General features: G+C 38.8%; 1 protein-coding gene across 7 annotated transcripts in view; it reads right to left on the bottom strand.

Annotated features, from left to right (window-relative positions):
- The window catches only part of NR3C2 (nuclear receptor subfamily 3 group C member 2), a 140651-nt gene that overhangs the window by 112758 nt on the left and 4096 nt on the right, over nucleotides 1-23797 (bottom strand). For 5 of the 7 annotated variants that reach the window (XM_035114100.2, XM_060278642.1, XM_035114104.2 and 2 more), the window contains exon 2: nucleotides 16933-18718. In XM_035114100.2, coding sequence (XP_034969991.1) covers nucleotides 16933-18716 — 1784 coding nt within the window. In that variant the 5' untranslated portion in view covers nucleotides 18717-18718. Of the gene's footprint in view, nucleotides 1-16932; nucleotides 18719-22348; nucleotides 22416-23797 lie in introns of all 7 variants that reach the window. The other 2 variants (XM_060278641.1, XM_035114101.2) reach the window with 1 other exon arrangement.

A 23797-nucleotide genomic window follows, 5' to 3' on the forward strand; every position in this document is an offset into this window, starting at 1 on the left:
ATGCACACTTTCATAACTCTGTAAGACACAAATATCCAGCTAACACTGACTACTAATTACAGTATTCCATAGCTTTTTGTGCACGTGGAATGTATACTTTTAAGATACAGCCTAAAATATACTATGCGCAGAAACAAATTCCTAAGGGAAAACTCCTTGAAAATATTAATATTCCATAATATTAGGAACTTATCTGTATCTTCTGCTGAAATATTTACTGAACTTATTCCTACCATAACAAATTATCTGCCAGAAAAAGACCTTGAAGGTCAACCTTGGCAACAATTAAAAGTAATGGAAAGTATTCATCCCCAAGGCAGAGTTACAATATCTTGCGTGCTGTATATTTTATTAGCTTTCACTTTTTAATTATTCATTGAAGCCTCTGTTATATTCCATACAGCAACCTCAGGTTCTTCAGATTTCTATTTGAAATGCTCTTTTCAATTCAAGGGCATACATCTATACTCCCATTTGCTAAATATAATATAGGTTAGAAAACAACAACAGGTTCATTAGTCACTCTTGCTTTTGGTTGTGTACAACCTATCTCAGATATATTCAATAGAACCAATAAAGAGATGTTGTGAGCCCACATTTATCTACCACAGTATCTCCAAGAAAACACATCCGTTTTCAACTAGCTACTTCTCTTTCTTGCCAGCCAGGGTCATTTTTATTCTTGTCTCATTCACAGCAGCAGCTCAGCACTAGCACATTAAAAAAAAAATAGAAGAAGAAGAAACTCGGGGAGTTCAAACCAGGAGATAGCTTCATAAAATAACATTCACGCTCAGCTGCCATTTCTAGCACCACATACAAGTAAATAAAAGGAATTAAAACACTTAATGTGAAAGGGGGAAAGCTAGCTTGGGCATGTCATGGTTCAATTAGATACTATCAGTAAATTTTAATTTGCTTCAATGCAAGACATGTATAGCCCATGGAGATTCAAAACAAAAACTGTAATAATTAAAATAATTTCATGATACCAGAATTAGATACTCAAATACTAGAGTTACATTTCCCTATTAAAAATATATCTGTTCCCCACACAGTATTGCTCTACTAAACTGCTGGTCTGATTAATCCCTTCCTCAGTTGTAGTGATATAAATAGACAGTAGCAGGTTCTTGCCTCTAACAAAATGGGCAATCTACCTGGTAGTGCTTTGCAAATCATGTGAGATCAGGATGCAAGCGCTCTCACAACATCTCTACATGCTTCCCCCTCCTATATAATGTCTCCTGTATCATGTAGTAGGAGCAGCTGTTTGGGAACATCAACATAATTAGCTGCCACTGCCGCAGTAATGGATCAGGCCAATAGTCCATCTATTCCAGCATCCTGTTCTCACAGCGACCAACCACGTGTCCATGGGAAGCATGCAAGCAGGGCCTGAGCAAAACAGCACTCAAACTAGATCGTTTGAACATTCCATAAATAATTTTGTTAAGACTATCATTTGATGCCAAAATTGCAACAAGAAAGAAAAATTCTGTAGCTTCTCCCAATATGCAAGAGATCCATGACTGGCAGAATATCCCCCTTCTTAAAAACTTTCAAGGAGCTCTTCTTGCTAATCACAATGTAACATTTTTTCCTTTGACTCATTTCTCTCCTTTTGTATTCTCATCCTACTATGAAACTTGAGGAAACATTCTGAAACTACTTGAAAGCAATAGTTTCTTCTAAAAGAGAACGCAAGAAGAGCCTACTGGATCAGGCCCAAACCCAATCTAGTCCGGCATTATGCTCTCACAATGGCCAACCAGATGTCCAGGAGAAGACCACAAGCAGAACTCGAGTCCAACTTGAGTCCCATCTGCAATTCCCAGTAAGTGGTATTCAAAGACTTGCTTCCTCTGCCAGCGGAGATAGAACACAGCTACTGTGTGGCTAATAGCCATTGATAGCCTTCTCCTCCATGAATTTGTCGCATCGTCTTTAAAGTCACCTCCGTTGATGGCGTTTTGTGGGAGAGAATTCCATAGTTTAACTATGTGCTGTGTGAAGAAGTTATTTTCTTTGTCCTGAATCGAACAGCTCTGTCTCCAACCTGCAGTCTCCAAAATGCAAATCAGCAGCGTAAGAGCTTTACAGGATTGCTAACCTCTTATTTCCTTATGATTAGTTATTAAACGACTCCTCTGAATACTGCACATATAGTGTTTGCTTGTGCATTGCCTTCCACAATTGCTGTCTTCCAGTCATTGTTTCTGCACTCCCTCTAGACTCACTAATCTAGTTGCAAAGAGAGGAGAATTCTTTCCATCAGCAACTTGTTCCCAATAATTCAAACAGTCTTAAAAAGTGGTCAGCCAGCCAACATGGCTTGTAGAATAAAGCTTGCAGATTAACATTGTCACCCAGAAATGAGGCTACATTTGGAGCAGGGAACTAAGTATGCAGAAAGGCCTGTCATAAAATCCTTTAGCAAGAGATGTATAAAAGTGAAAGGAAACTACAAAAGCTTAATGTGGCCACTGCACCCCACAATAGATACTGGTGGATAAGAACTCTGTGTCCCTGAGCAAGAACCTTCCTTAAGTGTGGTATTTTAGCACAATCGAAGTACTGGTTCCAACTCGTGGCTTATGTTTGGTCCAGTCTTCCCACAGCACTTGCCACTGACCCTTCAAGCTTGGACTTGAAAATAGGGATAAGGTCAAATGATGGATGGTGTGTATGTTTAAAAACAAGGTGAGCTGCCTTCCCAGCAAGGAACTTAAGAAACATACTACTACCTTTGGGGAAAATAGAAAAATCTACAAAGTTATGTCATTATTACTGTTTTTTCCCCCAACTAAGTTATTGTTGTTGTTGTTGTTTAGTCGTTTAGTCGTGTCCGACTCTTCGTGACCCCATGGACCATAGCACGCCAGGCACTCCTGTCTTGCACTGCCTCCCGCAGTTTGGTCAAACTCATGTTCGTAGCTTCGAGAACACTGTCCAACCATCTCGTCCTCTGTCGTCCCCTTCTCCTAGTGCCCTCCATCTTTCCCAACATCAGGGTCTTTTCCAGGGAGTCTTCTCTTCTCATGAGGTGGCCAAAGTATTGGAGCCTCAGCTTCACGATCTGTCCTTCCAGTGAGCACTCAGGGCTGATTTCCTTCAGAATGGATAGGTTTGATCGTCTTGCAGTCCATGGGACTCTCAAGAGTCTCCTCCAGCACTAAGTTATACTCAGTGCTAAATTACTTATATCCATTAATTCCAAAGCTTCCACTCCGAGTATGAGTAACATTGGACACAACCTATCCTTTCTACTAGCTATCTATAAGTTACTTGCTCACACAGGGATAATAACGTAGCAAGACCAACACACAAGCTAAAACACTGTGTGTAATGCACTTCTGTATCAGTTTTCATTGAAATGTACTGGTAGATCCTGAATAATAGCTCTGCTGAAAACGGAATTAACTGAAACCTTAATTTTTTAAACCTAATTTTTTAAAATGTTGATTGAAGTTACTCCCTGCAAGAGTCCCCAAAACTGTTTTGAATGCTGTCCTTCTAAAATGGAAGCCCCAACATAGAATTTTCTTATTTTCCTATTAACAGACAGAACGTATTCTGCAGGCATCACTTGCTGATTCTTCCAATCTATCTTCTACCATACTTTTCTCCCTCCTTTCAGTAGTTCCCTTGACAATAGCTGACTTTTCCTAGAAAATGTTTAAAGAATTTGGGCCAGCAACAACATTTTATATAAATAGGCCTGATTCACACATGCATATACATCAGACTACTTATCATATACAATATAGCCTAGTTTTTTTCTTTAAACAATTGACCATTTAATCTACATTGGCAAGGCTAACTGGTGATGGGATAATGTCGTTCAGTTTTAGCAGCACTCATGACAGGTAAATTCAGATATTAGTTCAGACTGCACCAATTCAAAATATGAATAAAATGAATCAACTCCAACCAAAGCATTCTACAAATTATTCACAAGAAACTATGCTAATGCTATTTTCCTGGGCAACTGTTGCAGAAGGAACAAGCTAATCCAATTCAAACAGGTTCTGACTAAGTTAGGCAATGGATATAGAGTATCTAGTAAAATGCAGGTCATGGCATCAAATAATGTTGCTGCTTATCAACATTAGGGCAGCTATGAGAAATGTGACATACATCATCGTTGTTGTTGGTGGTATATTTTGTAGGTGTCACACCAAGACATAAATCCACGAAGGGGGGGAAAGAACAGTGTGCAGTAGAATCAATATTTCATTGGACAAGATTAACATTACAACTGTTGCTAGGAAACCCCACTCAACATTTACTTTCGGCTTGTGAAGAAATTGACTAATTTGGTGGTAATCACCAGCCCTCCTCTTGTTTTGGGAAAGGGCAGGAGAAACCTCAAAAAAGGCTGAATCAAACGTTCAGCTTTTCTGCCAGTCTTCCCAAACATAATACATTAAGTAATAATAGGAAAGAAAATAGAAGAGGACCTATTTGTTCTCTTTATTATATGGTTAGCTGCATATAAAGGAACTATCTAAAAAAATGTTTTCCAGCATGACAAATTTAAACAAACAAAAAATAAACACAAACATATACAAACTAACATTTGATTTTCTATTGCAATGGGGGTTAGCAGAGAGCCAAGAACAGCAGCAGTAAAAGAGAAAATGCGAGAGATAGATGCTTCCTGACGTTTTTCAATGAAAATCTTTAAACCGGAAATGTCTAATGCATCTTGAGAAACACTGAGAAAACTTTTCGCTTCAGCTCACTAAGCTAAGGTCTAATGAAAAATTGCCTTAAACGTAATGGCTTGGGATGAGTTAACTTAAGGAAGCACACAGAAGGAAGTCTTCCTGTCCCTTTTCTCCCCACAGCAACCTCCCATGCCCCTTTCCTCACTGTTCAAGGTGGCCACGTGTAATTCAATCTATAGGGTTGGTGGATTTTGGCTGAGAAATCAGCAGAGCGCAATAGACAGTCTAGAGGAGTCAAAATGTAAAAATCTTTCTCCATTACCTGGTGCCCCTTCATTGTTTATATTAATAAAGAAGGAGGTAAATTACTTCCTCCAATTTCACAAAGATCCTTGTGGTCAAATGTAATTCCTAAGCATTTCTGGTCACTGGCTTGAAAACAACTTAACCCATGGCTGTTTTTATTTTATGCATCCTGTTTCAGTTGTGAGAGTTTACGATATTGACTGCCATATCTATAGCAGGTATTGGAAAGAATAAGCATATTATAAGAAATACAGTAAAGAAAAAGAGATGCTCCCATGGATTAAACAGTGGATTGGCTGTTGCAAAGGGTGGGAAGCTTTCCTTTCTTGAATTCAAGCTAAATACAAACTCTCATACAAGAAAAAAAAGCAAAAGCTAGTTAACAAAAAACTAACTAGTACCAAACTAAATTATAAGGTAAAGGTAAAGGGACCCCTGACCATTAGGTCCAGTCGTGACCGACTCTGGGGTTGCGCGCTCATCTCGCATTATTGGCCGAGGGAGCCGGCGTATAGCCTCCAGGTCATGTGGCCAGCATGACAAAGCCGCTTCTGGCAAACCAGAGCAGCACATGGAAACGCCGTTTACCTTCCCGCTGTAGCGGTTCCTATTTATCTACTTGCATTTTGATGTGCTTTCGAACTGCTAGGTTGGCAGGAGCTGGGACCAAGCAACGGGAGCTCATCCCGTCACAGGGATTTGAACCGCCGACCTTCTGATCAGCAAGCCCTAGGCACTGTGGTTTAACCACAGCGCCACCTGGGTCCCAATAACTAAATTATAGTACAGTGGTACCTTGGTTTATGAACACAATTGGTTCCGGAAGTCTGTTCATAAACTGAAGCGTTCATAAACTGAAGCGAACTTTCCCATTGAAAGTAATGGAAAGTGAATTAATCCGTTCCAGATGGGTCCACGGTGTTCGTAAACCGAAAATTCGTAAACCGAGGTGTTCATAAACTGAGGTTCCACTGTCCTATCCTAAATTATAGCATATTGCACAGTGATATTACAATTAGTTCAGATCAATAACATATTGCCATGAGCTTAATGACCCTGCTCATACAGTCACCTTCTTTAAAGCAATTCTGTCAAATTCCAAGATGCTTCTGAAGTTTTCAGTACTAAGAGCCTATTGCATACAATGAACGATGTCAATGGCACACTGCCAGTCTTTGTACTTTCACACCTTATCATTATGTAATTTGCCCTCTTAATGTTTGGTTTAGGACAAACACACACAAATGTGAAGACAAATAATGGATACAGCTAGACTGGTACAATTATTATGCAAGAGACTGACCCGTGCCCATGATCATTATACAGTACTTAAGAAAAGTCTACAATCACTGGTACGCAATCATAGATCTAAGAATACACAATAGAAATTATTAAGTGCATAAATCTGTAAGAGTCGCCAAAAAAATAAGAGTTCTTTTCTTCTTTACATGAGCACTTTGTAATTCATGTGGAAGATTTAGAAATGGGAGGGGGGGAGATATGAGAGTACAAAGCTACAAATATATAAAAGGATATTGGCAGGAGCATTCAAAACAGCCATTCACCCTGTCCTTTGAGACCAGGGCAAATATATTATTTAAGTCAAATGTTAGTGTGGGGGAAGAGAAATGTTGTCAGTTCAGAAAGAAATTGCCTAGTCTAGGGAAGTTGGAGGACTGACGTCCTTCTAATCTTCCAGACAAGGGGATGTTTTAGGCCAAGACGATCAACCTTTTTCAACTCGAGGGTTTCATTTCCTCATGGGCAACCTTTGGGTAGCACCTGAGGCAAAAGTGAACGCGATTCTTACATTTCTAAAACAGGCAACATTCCAACCATGTAAAGGTCAATAGGTTTCTACACACAAAATACATACAGACCTGCACACAACTCCATCTAGGCAAGAAAGAAGAAGCACCACAATTGAAATACACATTCTAACCAGGCTGAAGCACTCAAGGAGAGCACAGAACAGGACCAGGGAGGGGTGTAGCCAGGAAAAGTCCTGAGAACCAGACAAGGCATATTGGAGGGCTTAATTCATTCCCTGGGCCTGAGGTTGATAGTCCCATAGACTGCAAGAAGATCAAACCTATCCATTCTGAAGGAAATCAGCCCTGAGTGCTCCCTGGAAGGACAGATCGTGAAGCTGAGGCTCCAATACTTTGGCCACCTCATGAGAAGAGAAGAATCCTTGGAAAAGACCCTGATGTTGGGAAAGATTGAGGGCACTAGGAGAAGGGGACGACAGAGGACAAGATGGTTGGACAGTGTTCTCGAAGCTACGAACATGAGTTTGACCAAACTGCGGGAGGCAGTGCAAGACAGGAGTGCCTGGCGTGCTCTGGTCCATGGGGTCACGAAGAGTTGGACACGACTAAACGACTAAACAACAACAGCAACAACCATATAGAGAATCTGGAATAAAGTATTCTACCGGGGGGGGGGGATTGCACATACAGATGCAGAAACATTGGTGTAAGTGCCAGTCTGGTGCATATTGGGGAACAGAGAAAGAGGGTGGGGGAACATGCATGCTGTTCCTTTCTCCCTTCAACACACACTGAGCATAAATGCCTGCAAAGCTGATGTGTGCAGTGTGCAGGCATTATGCTCAATGGGGAAGGGAGGTAGATGGAGAGAACTAGTGGGTATGATCCTTCTCCACCCTATATGCACCTTCAGTCTACACCAGTGTTAGAAACTGAGATATGAAATAGCACCTTAAACCTAGGTTATGGGCGCAACAACAGAATGTCTAGGCACAGTTTTTTTTATATAACATGACTACAAAGCTGAAAATGAATGAACTGCAGTTAAAATCTTATATTCATTTTTCACATGGTCTAGTCCTCACCTGAAGACTGCAAAAACAAAGCCATGCTTCCCCTGCCCACCCCCCTAATATTCTTAAGAGGGTCCCTTCTCCAGTCTTTAGAGAATGGCTGAAAGTGGGGAGGCAGAAAAAGGCCCTCCTTCCCTTCCACTCTGCAGTTTTAATCTGAAATCTCAGGTGCAGGACCGCACCCGGAGTTCAGAAACTGCTCAGGCTAATGAAATTCCCTGTCACAAAATTCACCTAGAACAATGGAAGTTTCAAACGCTGGTCTACACAGTTCTTACCACTTACCACTCACACAGTTCTTACCAATTATTCTATCATTAATGTAATGCAAGATTGTATTTCTTCTTTAAAGGTTCACCTTAGAATTCAGGCAAGATCCCTTCATTAGGCAAGGAAACATATTAGTGAGTGCAACATTAAAATCTAGCAAGAAATGTGGGAGGTGGAGAGGATTATGTTGGTTGATGGCTCCTGAAGTATGAGACAAGGTTGGCGTTGGAATATACTTTGGAGCGTTGTAAACAGCATGGTCTGCCCACACATTTCCTATTAGATTTGGCTGATACTGAATTGGAAGAGAATTACTTAGAATTAAAAGAACAGGCTTTTTTCCATATAAAGCGCATAGTGGTGGACAACCCTTTTGCACTTGATATACAAGCTGTTTATGTCAGAGGTAAAAGGAAAATAATATCCGGCATAAAAGATGGCAATGTAAATATATATATATGTGTGCAGTATAATCCACAGAAGCAGAAAGCCTCTGGTTTAGCTCTACATGTGCTAACTTTAATTTGATGTGTAATCTTCTTGATAAACATAAAAATCCTATACTTTGCCAAGCCACTGAAGAATGAGAGAGAATGGAAGATATTATACTTTTTAGTTAGCTGTCAACTTTAATTAAGAAAAAAAGGTGGATATTGATTTGTGATCAATGATGTCAAAAGGAAGCAAATTCTAGGCTGGATCTAAAGTAGGGATGCTACTTGTGATATGACCAATCCAGTCTAATATATTAAAGCTAACAGTTGTATGAAAGGACAACACTAAAAAACCCACCCACTTTAATATAGAATGGGCCTACACATCAAAGGAATGTTGCAATCTATTCAGTGGACAGCAGGTGGCATCCAATCCTAGAACCTAGATAACCAAATGGTGACTTGGCCAGGCAGACAGCACCCCTAATACTAGGGTCAAATATGAATTCTCTCATGTAGGGTATCATGCAGGGCCCATGTTCAATCCCATAGCATATAAATGAGTCAATAAGTTCGGTTAGAATTCCCAAATGCTTCAGTAGGCTGGCCAGAACCTAGGCACCATCAAATTAACACTTAAGGCTGCACCGATGCTCACCAGTTTTGATTTTTGGCTTTCAGGGAGATTTCAAGGAGACAGAGATATTTCCTTTCAAAGCTGTTCATTGTGCTGATTATCATCTTTTTCTAAGCTGTTTTCATCTGCACCATTTTTTCCTATGGTTAGGACTTATTTCTCATTCCTACATAGATAATGCAATGAACATGATGACACCACAATGCTATGTAGCCTGGGCAGGCCACACAGGTGATCCTAGTTTATCTTATAATAAAAGGTGAAGACATCAAAAGTGGTTCACCCAGTGAGCAGCTGCAAAGAGCTCTGGCTGTGGCACTGCCCCACCGAGTCAGTCGCTTCTGGATGACATCACTGAGGGCAAATTCAATCTAGGTATTGCTACCTTGAAGCAGTGAAACATTAAAAAGTTGCCATTTTACTATCTGACTGATCTTAGACCAACTGGTTGACAGTTTAAATTTCAATGATCACTTCCACATAATGTGGTTAATAATGACTGGGGTGCCATGTATAAACGTTCTTGGAAATTAAGAAGTAAATTCCATTGAAATTAATGGAATGGGCATTTTCAGAGACATGTCTGGAACTGAAGTGCAGATTTCCTCTAAAGAATGGTATGGCTATTTAACACAAACACTTGCAGATCTGTAAAACTGCAAGGTTATCTAGAAACAATAGCATATGACTTCCGGAAATATGGCAAATACAATGATACTGTTTTGGCACATGCTAAAAACCCTCCTGGTTTTTTGAGACCTTTGCTGGCTCTTATTGCCAGTGAATTGCTATAGTTTGAAATTCAATTTTGTATTGAGTGTTAATGCAGCTGGATTTATTTTTACCACTGTTACTGTATTTTCAGTGGGTTTTATTGTAGCCCACCTGAAGATGATTTCATAAAAGGCAGTATATAAATATGTTTTAAAAAATAATAAACAAAACAGTCGAACAATTTTATTTCCCTTTGCAACAATCCTCCCCTTAAAATTGCTTTCAACACCAACAACTAAGTTCACAAAAAATCACTTCTTTGCTTTTTGGCTCAGTGCTAGTTAAAAAGAACCACACATTTCAAAGCAGATTTATTCTCCTATGTCATTGCTTCTGAGTTTGTTGAAGCAACAGAAGTGCATGGCTGGGCACATATCTAGAGATCCCACTCTCTACTCCCAGTAGGAAGAAGCACATGACCTATTTTGACAAAGCTGGAGACGACAAAGCTGGAGACGAGTGTTTCCTGCCTCCACATATGACCCTAAAAATACTTCTCTGCCTTGTCAAAGTGACAACCCAAATTGTCAGCCATAGGCCTAAAACAAGCTTAATCAAGTTAGGAACAATTTTCCTAGGTATACTGAAACTTGCTCCATTGCATTTTTCAATTTTAATTTTGCAGTAAACCATGAGGAATATATTCTAACACAGCAATGGAAGTTGAAATCATTGTTTTAAATAACGAAATAAGATTCAATAGAAAGACAGGGACTAATTCAGAAACAGGCAGTGTCCAAGAGTTTCAGATTTTAATAGTACAGTGTTCTCCAGAGTTTAAGAGATCTCCTAGACTACATAGCAAATCATGGATATTGTTCCAATTTCAATTTTTTAAAAGTGTATTTTATTCAAACTATAATGTAGAAATAAGACAGTTAATGCAGAAAACATAAATATCATATGAAACAACACCTGGAGACAGTAGGTTTCAAGAGCAGAAAGTCAGTTTTTAGGACTGAGCAAATTTGTCTTTTCATACACACCCCCAGACTATATGGTTTTCAGCACAAAGTACAGTAAGCTATAACAAAAATTATAGCTGTGTTAACCCACAGCAAATGAGAAAGTCTTTATTCTCCTGGTAACTAATTAACCACTGACCTTTTTAAAGCTCTTATAGGCAATATGTTACCTCCCCCCTCCTTTCCACTTGCCACTGCCTTGATTCAGCATTTAGCAAGAACAGAAACCTTTTTTTATCCATCTCCAGTGAACTTTGATTGAGGCCCTAAAGTACTGTAGAAATAAATCATGCCTCTCAATCATAGTGGCTCCACTCCAAAGCTCTCCAGTCTAATGAGCAGTGGTGTGTGTGTGGAGAGTTGCTCCTATCCTTGCAAGGAATGAGGAAGCCCCACAGTGTGAACAGACCTCCCACATATAGACAGAGCCCAAGGCTCTGCCAGAATGGGTGCAACCCACATCCCATTTAACTGAGCTAATTTCTTTGGTAGAATTTGGGATTGTACCCAGTGGCTACAATCCATCAAACTAATTCCTGGGGTTTTCCTATTATCTGCTATGGATCAGCTTTGCACAGAGATCGCTGCCTCCCATGTCTGGCAAGACGAGCCGTTTGCATGTGCACAGTGAACTGAATCGGAGCCAAGATCTTTGCTAAATAATAGTATGCAGTGATATAAGGAAGTCAGCCTTTGCCTTAACACTTCAACTACACATTTATAAAGGGAGAAAATCTCGATTCAAATTTCCTACTTCTAAATAGCAAGCTTCCTTCCATCCGGAGGGTTACATAGACTTTACACTCATTCTTAAAACTGTTTTAAAAACAAACTTTCTTAAACAGATGTTCCATTGCAAGCATCCCACATAGAAACACTTCCCTAAATTGACAATAATTAACACAATGAGATCTTTTCTCTGAACTTTCTTACATGCTGAAATCTGTCTATGTCAGATTTGTATTTTTCCTGTGAACCACTGTCATGATTGGCCAAGTCCCTGGATTCCCAAGAAGATGATCAAGGAGAACTCAAAGCCATTAAAAAGTTTACAGGTTAACAAAATTACTCGAATACAGGCAACCATAAGGAAATAAATGGCTAAATTAAAATAACTTTTAACTTAAATTGCTGCCCAATCCTAAAGACATTATGTGGAAACTAAGTTCCCTGAATTTCAATGGAACTTATTTCCAAGTAATTTGTTTGGGTTCCAGGTGTTAGAATGTCACTGACCAAGTTTGTCCAACTATCACTAGAATCCAAAAATCAATATGAACATCCTCATTTTGGCAGCTATCCTAAATGTGATTGCTTCAGCAAGGCCCATGGGGGTTCAGCCAGCATAAACACACAGCTCCTCTTTCCCACCATAACAAGAAACAGTTTCGAACAGAAACCTTCCCAAATTGATAAACAGAGAGAATGTCTACATAGGATTTCTCCAGGCCTGCGGAGGAGAGGCACATTTCATCTTGTACAGTTTTTTGATGTTGTTTTTTTTTAAAAGATGATAAGCATCAAGAAAAGTAAAAACACAAACGAAGGGGGAAAGTATGCATAAACAAGGAGACAGCACGACAGCATACTTTGCTGTCTTACGGTTTCTGGTTAAATTTCAACAATGCTTCTATAAAACATAGTTTAAAAAACTAACGGGGCATCATGATTGCCTAGTTTTCAGGGGGGGGGGGAAAGATGAAAATCAAAAGTCTTGTTTGGAAAAATCAAAGAACAAAATACAAAGAAAATGTGACCATTCCTGGGTTGGCCTATATTTCAACTTGTGTATACCAAAGTCAAATATTTGCACTGTTTGCAACACTGCAAATATCTGCCTGCAAGACCAAGGGAATGTGTCTACAATGCCAATTGTTCAATTGAGCAGCAAATCTTATAATGGGGCAATTAGAAATGGGCAGAAACCTCAACAAAACAAAACAAAAAGTCTCAGGGAACAGTAATACTTTGCTGGATTGACCTAGTCAATACACCCTTTTAACTTCGCATTTCTGACCAAATGCAGGGGGCTGACCAAATGCACTTAAAGGGTAATGATGTCCATACCGTATTTACTCAGAAGTCAGTCCCATTCAGTTCAATGGGCCTACTTTCAAAATGACTGCAACCCAAGTTACCAGTAGTCATGCTGTAGTCCATCTGCAATCAATAGGGCAATCTGGTTTGGATCCAACCCAATGTGTTTAGCCCGTTTTGTATTTTTAAAAAATGAGAGCCTAACTAAAGAAAAGTAAATGTGTTAGGGGTATCTAGAAAGTTTCAAGCAAAGAGTTCTCTTGACTTTTTTTAAAAGGAAAACTTTTGCGGAAGCTGCATACAAAAGGTCAGCCTCTTCAGCTTTATTGTTTTTTCAAGTAACTGTGACATTTTCCCAAACCACTTTTGAAAATTATGTTGCTGGCATAATCACAAGTTTAGAACTGCACTCTCACTCAGACAATCATTTTAATAAAGTATTGTAAATATATTGTTCAATCACTGAAGTGACACAAATAACATTTTCTGGTGGGCTTTAAGCCGTCCTTGATCATCGAAATAAAAAAGAATTTTACATGTGTATGAAAGTTTCCAATATTTGAGAGGTGGCAGGGAAGATTACTTGGGTCTAAGAACCAGTTTCAATATTATATCAGCAGCTTGAAAGGCTGTGTGTGTGATTTGTTCCCAAACTGCTCCAGTAACATAGAAAAGAAAATGGCAGGGATATGTGATATGGCTACTTCCCACGCTAACACTGCCAGTGAAGAATTGGACTTAGGGGAAATTTCATTCACAGACTTTTCCACCCAAAACCCAGCAAAGCTCAGCTGAGAGAGAGAAATTGCTTGCATCACTTCCTGGTTGTCTGGTGTGATGCCATGACAAACACTGCAAAGGTAATGAGCCCTTTGCAAACTCATTGTAGGAAAGGCATGAGAATAATGACTCATTGTGTATTTGTTCCTTCCTCTGTGTATTTTTTTTAAAGGTGATATAGTTTTGAGGGGTTCGGTGGATTCCATACAATGATGTAACTGTGACCCCTGAAACTTTAATTTTCATAATCCAGTTTCAAAAAATACATCAAGACCTTACAAAACTAATACTAGGGGAAACCATCTATGAAACCATCATTCAAAACATCAATAAAACAGCAACAAATACTGATTGGTTCAAAAGAGAAAAATCATATTGCAATGTAGTTTTCAAAAGACAGGTGATGGAATGGAAGAATTTGTCCCTTCCTCATTTAAAAGGGGTGATATGGTTTTCTGAGAGGGTTGGTGAATTCCATAGACTGGTGTAATTTGACCACTGAATCTTTATACTCAGCAAATGGAACAAGAAGACTGTATGGACACTGATGGTCTTCTCTTCCCATTGAATTTATGTTAAATTCGTGCAGAACTAGGCTCAATTTATCCTGAACTTTGGCGTTACAGACTTATATAAGGGAAAAGTTACGAGCATGTCCTTTATGATCACCAAAAACATTTCCCTATTCAGTCTGAAAACCCCAGAGAGGCCCATTAGCCTTGAAAATAATTGTGAAAAAATGACACAGGGTTTCCCCAGACTCATTTGTTACATCTTGAGGTTCCCCTAGAAAACCCACATAGGAATATATCAATCTACTGCATGGATCCTTCACAGGCCTATCTGCCTTGCCTGTTGCTGATCAAACCACGGTCGGTATCCCCTAGTTCTCTGCCAACTTTGCTTGGGAGAGAGGCTGCTTCTTGGCTAACCAAAAATTTCTAACAGGAGGATGCCAATTCCTACAGCAGAAAAATATGCCAGTATTTCTGATGTATTTTGTTAATAAAATATATAAAATGTTTGTATAAAAAACCTACTCAACAAATAATTGGCTAATTAAAAACCCATTAAGAGATATAAAACAACAAAGATGATATTGAGAACAACATTTAGCAGGTATGGTATTTTGTAGTTCTGAAAAGATACAGTTTATGTTGTTGTGTAAGGAAAAGACAAACAACAAAGTGTAGGAAAACTGGCTGCCCTTACAGGAAGCCCCTCCTTTGTTAATCACTTCCCCTCACTTGCAGGACTCGCAGGAAGAACTAGATCTCTGATCGTTCAACATACATGAAAATCCTAGTACAGTTTTGGATCAAACAGATGTTTTAGAAAAAGAAAACATAGCTTCTGATCATTTCTCTATACAGTTCCTGAAGATGTAACTTATTTGTACCTTTCTGATCAAAATTAGGTAAATATGCTATGCAAAACTACTTAGGATAATTATAGGCAGAGTGCTTCTTAAATCCAAGATCATTTGGAAGTGTTTGGCTTTGCCAGGCAAATATATAAAACACTAATTTTAATGCATATTAGAAGGTGATTATTCATTACTGTAAATAAGGCAGGAAGTGTGTGTCTGATTTGAGAACCATTAATCTAGTGAGTTGATGCTACTAGTATCTTCCACGCAAAAGAGCCCTATGTGGATTCCAATAAATGCATAGCCAAAAACACTTAATGAAGGTCAGTTTGCTAGTCATCACCACACTTTTAACTAGTGAGTTTTTTCCCCCAAGCTCCTTCAGAAAATGGTTGGGTCTTTTCAAGCTTTTTTCCCAACAAAATCTGAAAACGCAAACAAACTTTGGAAAGCTTGTTGCAGAACTCCCAGACACTTAACCTCTTCCTAAGCAAACTTCCTCTTGGGAATTGGGGGGGGGGGGTGCAGAAAGTATAAAAGGGCTTGAAGCAATGCTTTCTTTGGTGGGGGTACGCATACTCCTAAACATTTTGTGAATCTAAGTTTGGCCTCATTGAGGGGCAGTATTTCAATATGAGTAGGAAAATGTGAGTACCCCTAACATTTTTTTTAAAGCACTGGCTTGAAGAAGACCAGAGAATCTGTGGTGCATCACATTGTAGTTTGTACCCCCATTAAATTAATTGGGCTGGAAAACACAGGAAATTACCCGTTGCCATGAACTCCATCAGGAAATGACAAACCAGATTTCCAAAGTGAGGCCAACAAACTCTGCAGGATCTGTGTGCTTGGGAAGAGTAGAACTGGCAATGCTGTAAAATGGACCTTCCCTCACCACTGCTATATTTTTTTCTATGGATTTTCTTAAGAAAACATTGTTTATTAGTAACATAATCAGGGCCATCTTAAGCTTAAATGGCGCCGTGGTGCAGGGATCCTTTGGGCATCCCAAACCCCCACCCCTTTGCACTGCCGTGTTCCCTTCCTGAGCACTGTGTGCGCCTTCCTTGCCTGCCGCCCTGATCTGGACTTCCTTCCGAGGAAGCCTGGTCTGGATGGGGCTGTTCAGGGGCGACGGTTCGCAAACCAGAACACCTACTTCCGGGTTTGCGATGTTTGAGTTTCAAGTTATTTGTGAACTAAGCTGTTCTAAAACCAAGGTACAACTGTACTACAATCGTGTAATTGTTTCAGAAGTTATTAGGCTTTACTACTCTCCTAATTTCAGGAGGCATCTGAGAGTACAATTAAGCTACCATGCTCATAAATTAGTACAAACAGGGAAATAATGCTTCTAAAAGCCTTTATAATTTTCTAAATTTAGCCCATTGGAAACTAATGCATACATGCAATCAAGGAAACTTTATAAATATAATCCCTGACAGACACATTATTAATTTTTTCTCTATTTGATTCACACTTTTAGGCAATGGTTGCAAAGCACTGGGAATAAAAAAAAACCCCAAACCCATTGAATCTCCATGCTAATGTTCTGTATATAATGATATTTTGATGCTGAAACCCAGAAGCCTACTAAAGTATCACCTTTAAAATGAGTAAAAACATTATTACAATTAAAATTTTAAATGTGCTCCTTGAGTGTGCATAACTAGCCAATAACAAAATCTGGCATGTTTACTGGGGAAACCGACTAATATTCTAATAATTCTAATAATACACATTGCAACACACATTACTGTGCAGTTTTGAAGAATATTACCAAACAAAATTGAAAATGAAGGCAACCGTTATTTTCATGCAGTACAAGAAGAGCACACTTACCTTGACACATTTTCTGGAATGTATTCTAGGACTGGATACCCATCATTTCTTCTGGCAGACAGTTCAGAATGTGATTTCCATGGCTCCACAAGAGTACTTACTGGAGGAAACGAGTTCATATGCTGAAAAGACTGCTCTCTGCCAACAGGTCGGTGTACAGATATTTTGCCTTGCGCTCCAATCCTATAGTGAAATGACTGTCCACTTGAATTCACACCAACAATGGCAGAGGGTGGCAGAGTGTTCTCTTGATAATAGCTGCTCTCGTCAGGCTCCTGTTTAATTCCTACAGCTAGGCCTGGATTTAGAAACCCACTACTTTCACATGTGCCATCAAATGAATTAGGTGGTCCTAAAATCCCAGAAAGAGAATAGAAGTCTTTATCATCCATGAATGAAAAATAGGGCCCATCCATAAATGGAAATGGATTTACAGTTTGATTCCCTTTAAAAGAAGCACCAGAGCAAGAATGCTTAGCTGATTCTTGCTTTATTGATACTGAAAATGGAGAATCAGAACTGACTTTGCTATTTTCTCCAAGACATGAGCTACTGAATACCCCTTCGGGTTCAGGTTTTATACGCTGAACAAGAGTCATTTGATTAGCTACTTCACTATTAGGGATGGCATCTTCCATTTCCTCTATTTTAGGAAATATGACTGCTAGAGCACCTTTATTGTCTTTTGCATCTGGACTAGGAACGATGTCTTGGCCTGTGCCAGGTCCAACAGGTGTGCTCGATGCAGGAAAGGCTAGTGAACCATTTACTGGACTACACATAGAGGATCCCACAGTACTAACAGCTGGACTAGAAAGTGTGGACCTATTATTGGCATTGGAAGGGCTGGCAATAGAGCACCTTGAGTTTATATTTGCAGGACTGGATACTGAGGATCTCATGGTGATATTATTAGGACTTGAAACTGGAGATTTCACACTACAGTGACTAGGAGGGCTTGAAATGGGTGATTTCATGCTACTTATAGGACTAGAAAGAGGAGATCCCACGTTGCTAGCATGTGCAGGACTGTGCAGCATTGAGCCTCGGTTTTCAATGTTGGGTGAACATGACAAAGGAGTTCCTTGGTTGACCGGGCTATTTACTGTGAAATTTTCAAAGTTGTTAGGTGTAGATGACGATACAGAATTAATTCCAGGAGGGCTGCACACTGAAGTCGTCATGTTCTGAGGACTACAGTCAGGAGGACTCTTCTCTCGACATACTCTTGGGCTTTTGACAGTGCCTGGCATGATACCACCATTCATAGAGCTTGCACACTCCAATATTAGAGGTCTCAGGGATCTGCTTGGGGTGTTCAAGGGAGATGTGTGGTGACCATTCTCTTTGTATAGCTTTACCAGCTGTTCCACATTCTGATACATCTTTCCAGGATTTATGTTGCCTTGTTGACTCTGCTGGTCGTAGGTAAAATCAGCATCTCTTACAGAATCCATGTACAAACCCATTGATTCAGCTACAGTTGCAGAAAGTTCCTTTGAGTCTGACTCAGTTTTTATGTCAGAGGTTGAAATGCCAGGGTGATTATGGTCTTGCTGAAGGCAAGAAAGTAGTTCAGGTTTTTCTTTGTTGCTTCCTTGAGCACTGCTGTTTGGAAAAGCACCAGAAGCACAGCTCACGTTTACTATCTCCATATAGTTATTACTCTCTTCGGACCGCTCTTCTGCTCCTGCAGAAGTATACTCCATCGACTGGGAGCCTTGACTCCAGCGTCTCTCCATATCTAGGCTTTTGGGATAATTGCGATAGCCTTTGGTCTCCATAACTATAAAAAGAAAATAGCACATTAAAATGTAAGTATGTATGCATATAAAACCACGGTGATACATCAAAAGACTATAGCTGAAATCACACTTACATAACAATAAGCCTCACTACTTACATATAAACTAATTTTTAAAACTATGATACTGAATATTATATTTTGTACCCTGTCCACCCTTGGAAATTTTTTTTTTTCAAATTTCTAAGCCAAAATAACTAAAACAACTTGGTAAAGTTATTCCACTTTCTTTGCTATTGACAGTGGATACAATGACCTCAGAGTATATTTAATATTTCATTTGCATATTCCATGCATTTTAATTGTTCTTACAATGGTATAGGTAATAAGTAAATACATTTTGGAAACTCAAGCAAACTCAGTAGGCAAGAAGTAAGACAGGTTTCTTTCCCCTCCCTTTTGACACCAAAACATAACATATTTAACTGCTAAAGATTTATTTCTAGGAACTCTATAAATGGTAGTCCCGTCATGGGACTAAAAATCTCCAATGAAAATGATGTTCTATAATTCCCAGAGTTTGACCACTTTTTTTGACAGTACAGTCTCCCAGAAGTTATTGATCAAAGCTAACTGATAAATAAACTGAGCCCATGGTTCTGTTCCTTCATTAAGAATCAGAAAACTGACAGGAAGAGGACATAAATCACAGAGAAAGCCACAGAAAAGTATTCTGTGCTTGGAAGGAGGCTGATCTCCAAGCGACATTATTCAGTAATATAAATAAGAAATACAATTCATCCCTGATTTGCATTTGGACTTTTAAAAAGGGGAAATACAAAATACAAACCCACATTTTTCAATCAATTGAAAAATCATACATTTGTATTACAAAATATTAATGTTGTATTAATGTTGGCTATTTTATAAGAACATAAGGATGTCTTTTATTGAGTCACATCAGTAGTCTGTGTAGTCCAAAAAAGGTCTATATTACAGGCAGCAACTTTAGACAGAATATTGACTTGAGATCCCAGGTATTGAAATTGCTACCTTAATGCTGCAATCCTATACCTACCTACCTGGGAATAAGTCCCAATGGGACTTCTGAGATGCAATGTAGATGATTGCACTGTAAATATACAAGATACAACATGTTCCCATTTTGTTTAAATAATTGAATTTAAATGATATGCATATGGACAAGCAGAATAATGTGTATGTGTTTGTTGAGGGGTATTTCCCTCTCATCTATACAAATGTAAATCACATGTTTATCATTTATTAATTTGTTCTAAATTTGTACCCTTTAGAAATGTGATGTTTACAGATTCAATTTAACAGCATGCACATTATCTATAATAAAATCCACTGATCAGGAAACAACCATGCTGAACACAAATAAGGCACATTGAATATGCACAAAATGTAAAGCATACTTAATGTTAACAGGTTTAAAACATTTTATAAAGATATGTAAACCATCTGAAGATAATAATTTTTCATCCCCCCCACAAACACAATGCAACATTAGAATATCTGCAGTCCTTATCGAATACATTTGTAGCTTCATCTTCCAATTTAAGGCTAATCAGCATGTCTCCCAGCACACATCAAATAAAATGTAAAATGCTATAGTAGCTAAACACTTGTCTAAAAGGTCACCTAAGGCCTCTGCAATGCTTTCAGTAGATTGTGTAAACTGAACATTCTAACTAGCATCTGAATAAGAACGGTCAAACCTAAGAGCTGAGGTGTTTATCAAGCTCTTTGAGGTCCCAAGGATGGCCCATGATGACCAACCCATTCCATCCACACTATTAGGCCATCTTCATAGATGGAAAGTCAGGAAGGGTCACCAATGGGCATCAGTTTCTTTCTATCCATCTCTTTAATTTAGCAGCTGAGAGGTCAAGGAGGGTGGAGAAAAAAATTCAGTGAGTGGTGACACTGGCAAAGGGATTTTAAGAGGTAAGATATGGAAGGCTGGCATACTAGCATTGGATGACAAGGGTCTTTCTGTGGTCCCATCAATGCTCACTCTTACAAAAACTGGTCGTCGTCTTCTTTTAATATGGCCTATGGATACCTGCTAGTATGAAGTTTTACCCTTCAATTCATGAGAGCTTAATGCAAAGTGTTTAAATAGTGAACACAGTTGAAGAGACCTACACATACCTGTTAACTCTCTGATTTCAAAGGGTATCGGGCATACATACATAGCACTCTAAACTGTGTGGATATTACATCAAATGCATGGAGACCAAGGTAGGGCAGATGGACCTAACAGGTCCATATTGCTGTCCCAACACACACTTGATGAGTTCTTATGTCACAGTTAGCCATAAACTAGGGCTCACCATGCATAAGCTGACTGCACTCGCTTTGCTCCTAACTGCTACTGAAAGGAAGAAAGGAACAATGATCCATGATTCACGTGCAACGCATAGCCAGGATTAGTGATTTGTTTCTAAATGGGAAAGGAGCTAAACAGCCCAGGTAGGTGTATTCATGGTGCACCATTAACCATGGTTTACATGATGCATAAACTGCCACTTTAGCTAGTTTCATTTCATTGCATAATGAAATGAAAATTAAATCTGGCTCTTGGAATCTAAGCATTCTCATTCTTAAAACCCCATTCTTATCAGCAGAGTTAAAAAAAAAACATTTTCTTTGAGCTGAAACATTATTCATGAGAATCTTATATGGAGCCCAGTCCAAAGCATGCTTATTCAGAATTAAGTCCCAGTATTTAGCAGTGCTTGGTTTCAGGTAAGTGTACATAGGATTGTAGCTTTGCAGCACATTCCTATATATGTTTAATCCATAGGAAGTGCATTTATGATTACAGCTTTACTGTTCACAACACAATTTTTCCTCTCACATAACTGAGGAGCCATTTACAAATTGAAACCCCAGTCCGAAATCCACAAGCAAATTACCTTATTTCAGTGGAATTTACTTCTGTATCTAGGATTAAGTCCGATTACACCGTATTCCAATTGACCAAAAAATAACCTCTAGAAAAACATATATACTGTACAAGGCTATATCCTTGCTGTGCAACTGAACTGTAATCTTTAAAGGAGAAAGAATTAATTGGTCGTCTTTAATAATACTCTAAATACTCTAAAGACCAGATGACTTGAATCTTTAATAATAAGGCAGCATGGATACATTATTTAGTTATTCAAAATACATGCATTGAAAGATGTTCAGGTGATCTGTTTGCAGAATGCATGCCTTATTTCTATTCAATGCACATGCTTGCATTTTTAATTTTGCTAAACATTATGCCTCCTTATTTAAGCGTTACATTGTCATCTGTTTACTTGCCCTTGTCAAACTGTTGATAATCTACTGTTTCAGTGACTTAGTCCTTAGTTTTCTCCCATCATATTGCCCTCTGTACTGAAGTAATAGATATACTTTTGTGTAGACTAGCTAGAACTTGAAAAAACCCAGGTATGAATCAAGTCATGGCGACTTAAATCTGACAAGCCTATCATTCTAATTTCTGTAAGTAAATAAGAGATTAAAGGTCATGCTAGCCTAAATACACAGAGACCGGTTTGTAAGGAAGACACACTTGTGAAATCTTACAGAACAAAGTGACAAATGCATGCATAACGTCATAGCCATAAAATATTTATACACTGCTTAACTCACATGAAGCCACGTGTAGCAAATCATGGCATGTATCTATCAAATGTGCATCACTTCATTCAACTCCCCCCTAGAGTTAAATATAAATTGCATATTTAAAAAAATGAACTAAACTTGACTTAAAACTGTTAATTTGTTTACTATTTTCTTCCAAAAAACCCCAAAAATGAAAATAAACTTTTTATAGGGAGTACAACTAACTTTTAAGTAAGAGAACAAGCAAATATTGGTGAAACCAACACTACTGGATTTCTATATCCTTCTCCCCAGTGTGTACTTGAAACTGAGAATCTGCTTCTGCTGTTGGTCAGTGAGGTTCACCTGAAGATTGTCTAAGCATTTTTACCCTGCTGATTTCTCTGTGCCATTTTCACTGTTGGCTGTGATAAGATATATGTGTAAACAGATCACACAAGCAAAGACATTAAGCTACTCCTGTACCTTTCTCACAACCTAGATGAAGGTATTGTGCAAGCCTGATAACTTTGGAGGATAGAGCCTTCTATTACCTAAAATCTTAGGTATCTGGAACAGCCTAAAGATTTTTCAACTCATTCATCTGGTGACCTGGCAACTGTTGTTTATGCATTCATAACCTCAAAGTTGAAAGTCAGTTAGATGATCTATTATGTCTACTTGGAAGCTTCCACTGGTATAGAATACTGAAGCCCACCTCTTCCAAAGGTGACACTAGCAAACAGCACACTGCATCATTTCTCCATGGAGCTTGGAGCATAACATTACCTATGAACACATTTAACAAGTGGGCCAGGAATGACTTGTCCATAGGCCACCCAGAGCTTTATTGCTAACCATGATCTTAAGTCAACACTGTTCACGGCACTACAATGACATTTGCACCTACTCCCTGTTGCTTTCTGCAATTCAAGGTTCTGGTGCTACTTCCTCAACAACCCTAATCCCTGCACACCTGAGTTACCACTTCACCTCCAGGGTCCACCTTGTCTTCTAGATGGGTGGTCTTTGCACATACCACATGTATGTTGGGGCAGCTAAGGCACACACAGAAAGCTTTTTATGAAAGCTAGCTTTTGGTGTACATCATTATGTCGGAACGGAGTTGGAAAATTAGATACACTTCACTTCAGAATATTTTATATGGAGATTATGCTTTTATTCATAAACTGAAGCAGGTTTCCCTCATTTTACAGCAAACACAAGCAGTATAAATTGATATAAAATCTCACACTCAATTATCACTTCTTCTTTCCATCTGCCCCCTACCACCAAAAAGGAAATATATTCTATAACTGTCTAAAGTAATAAGCTATATGTCACAGGGTCTGAAATTGCTGCCCCTTCCATCATGGCTTGCATTTGTAACAGAACTTGCAGTTAACTTTAAATATGATGAAACAGTAACTAATGCATGTTCCCGTTCTAGCATAAGTTTGAGGATAAAATACACCCTTAACAAGCTGTTACATTTGG

Source organism: Zootoca vivipara, chromosome 9, assembly GCF_963506605.1.
Source record: "Zootoca vivipara chromosome 9, rZooViv1.1, whole genome shotgun sequence".
Taxonomy (NCBI): Eukaryota; Metazoa; Chordata; class Lepidosauria; order Squamata; family Lacertidae; genus Zootoca; species Zootoca vivipara.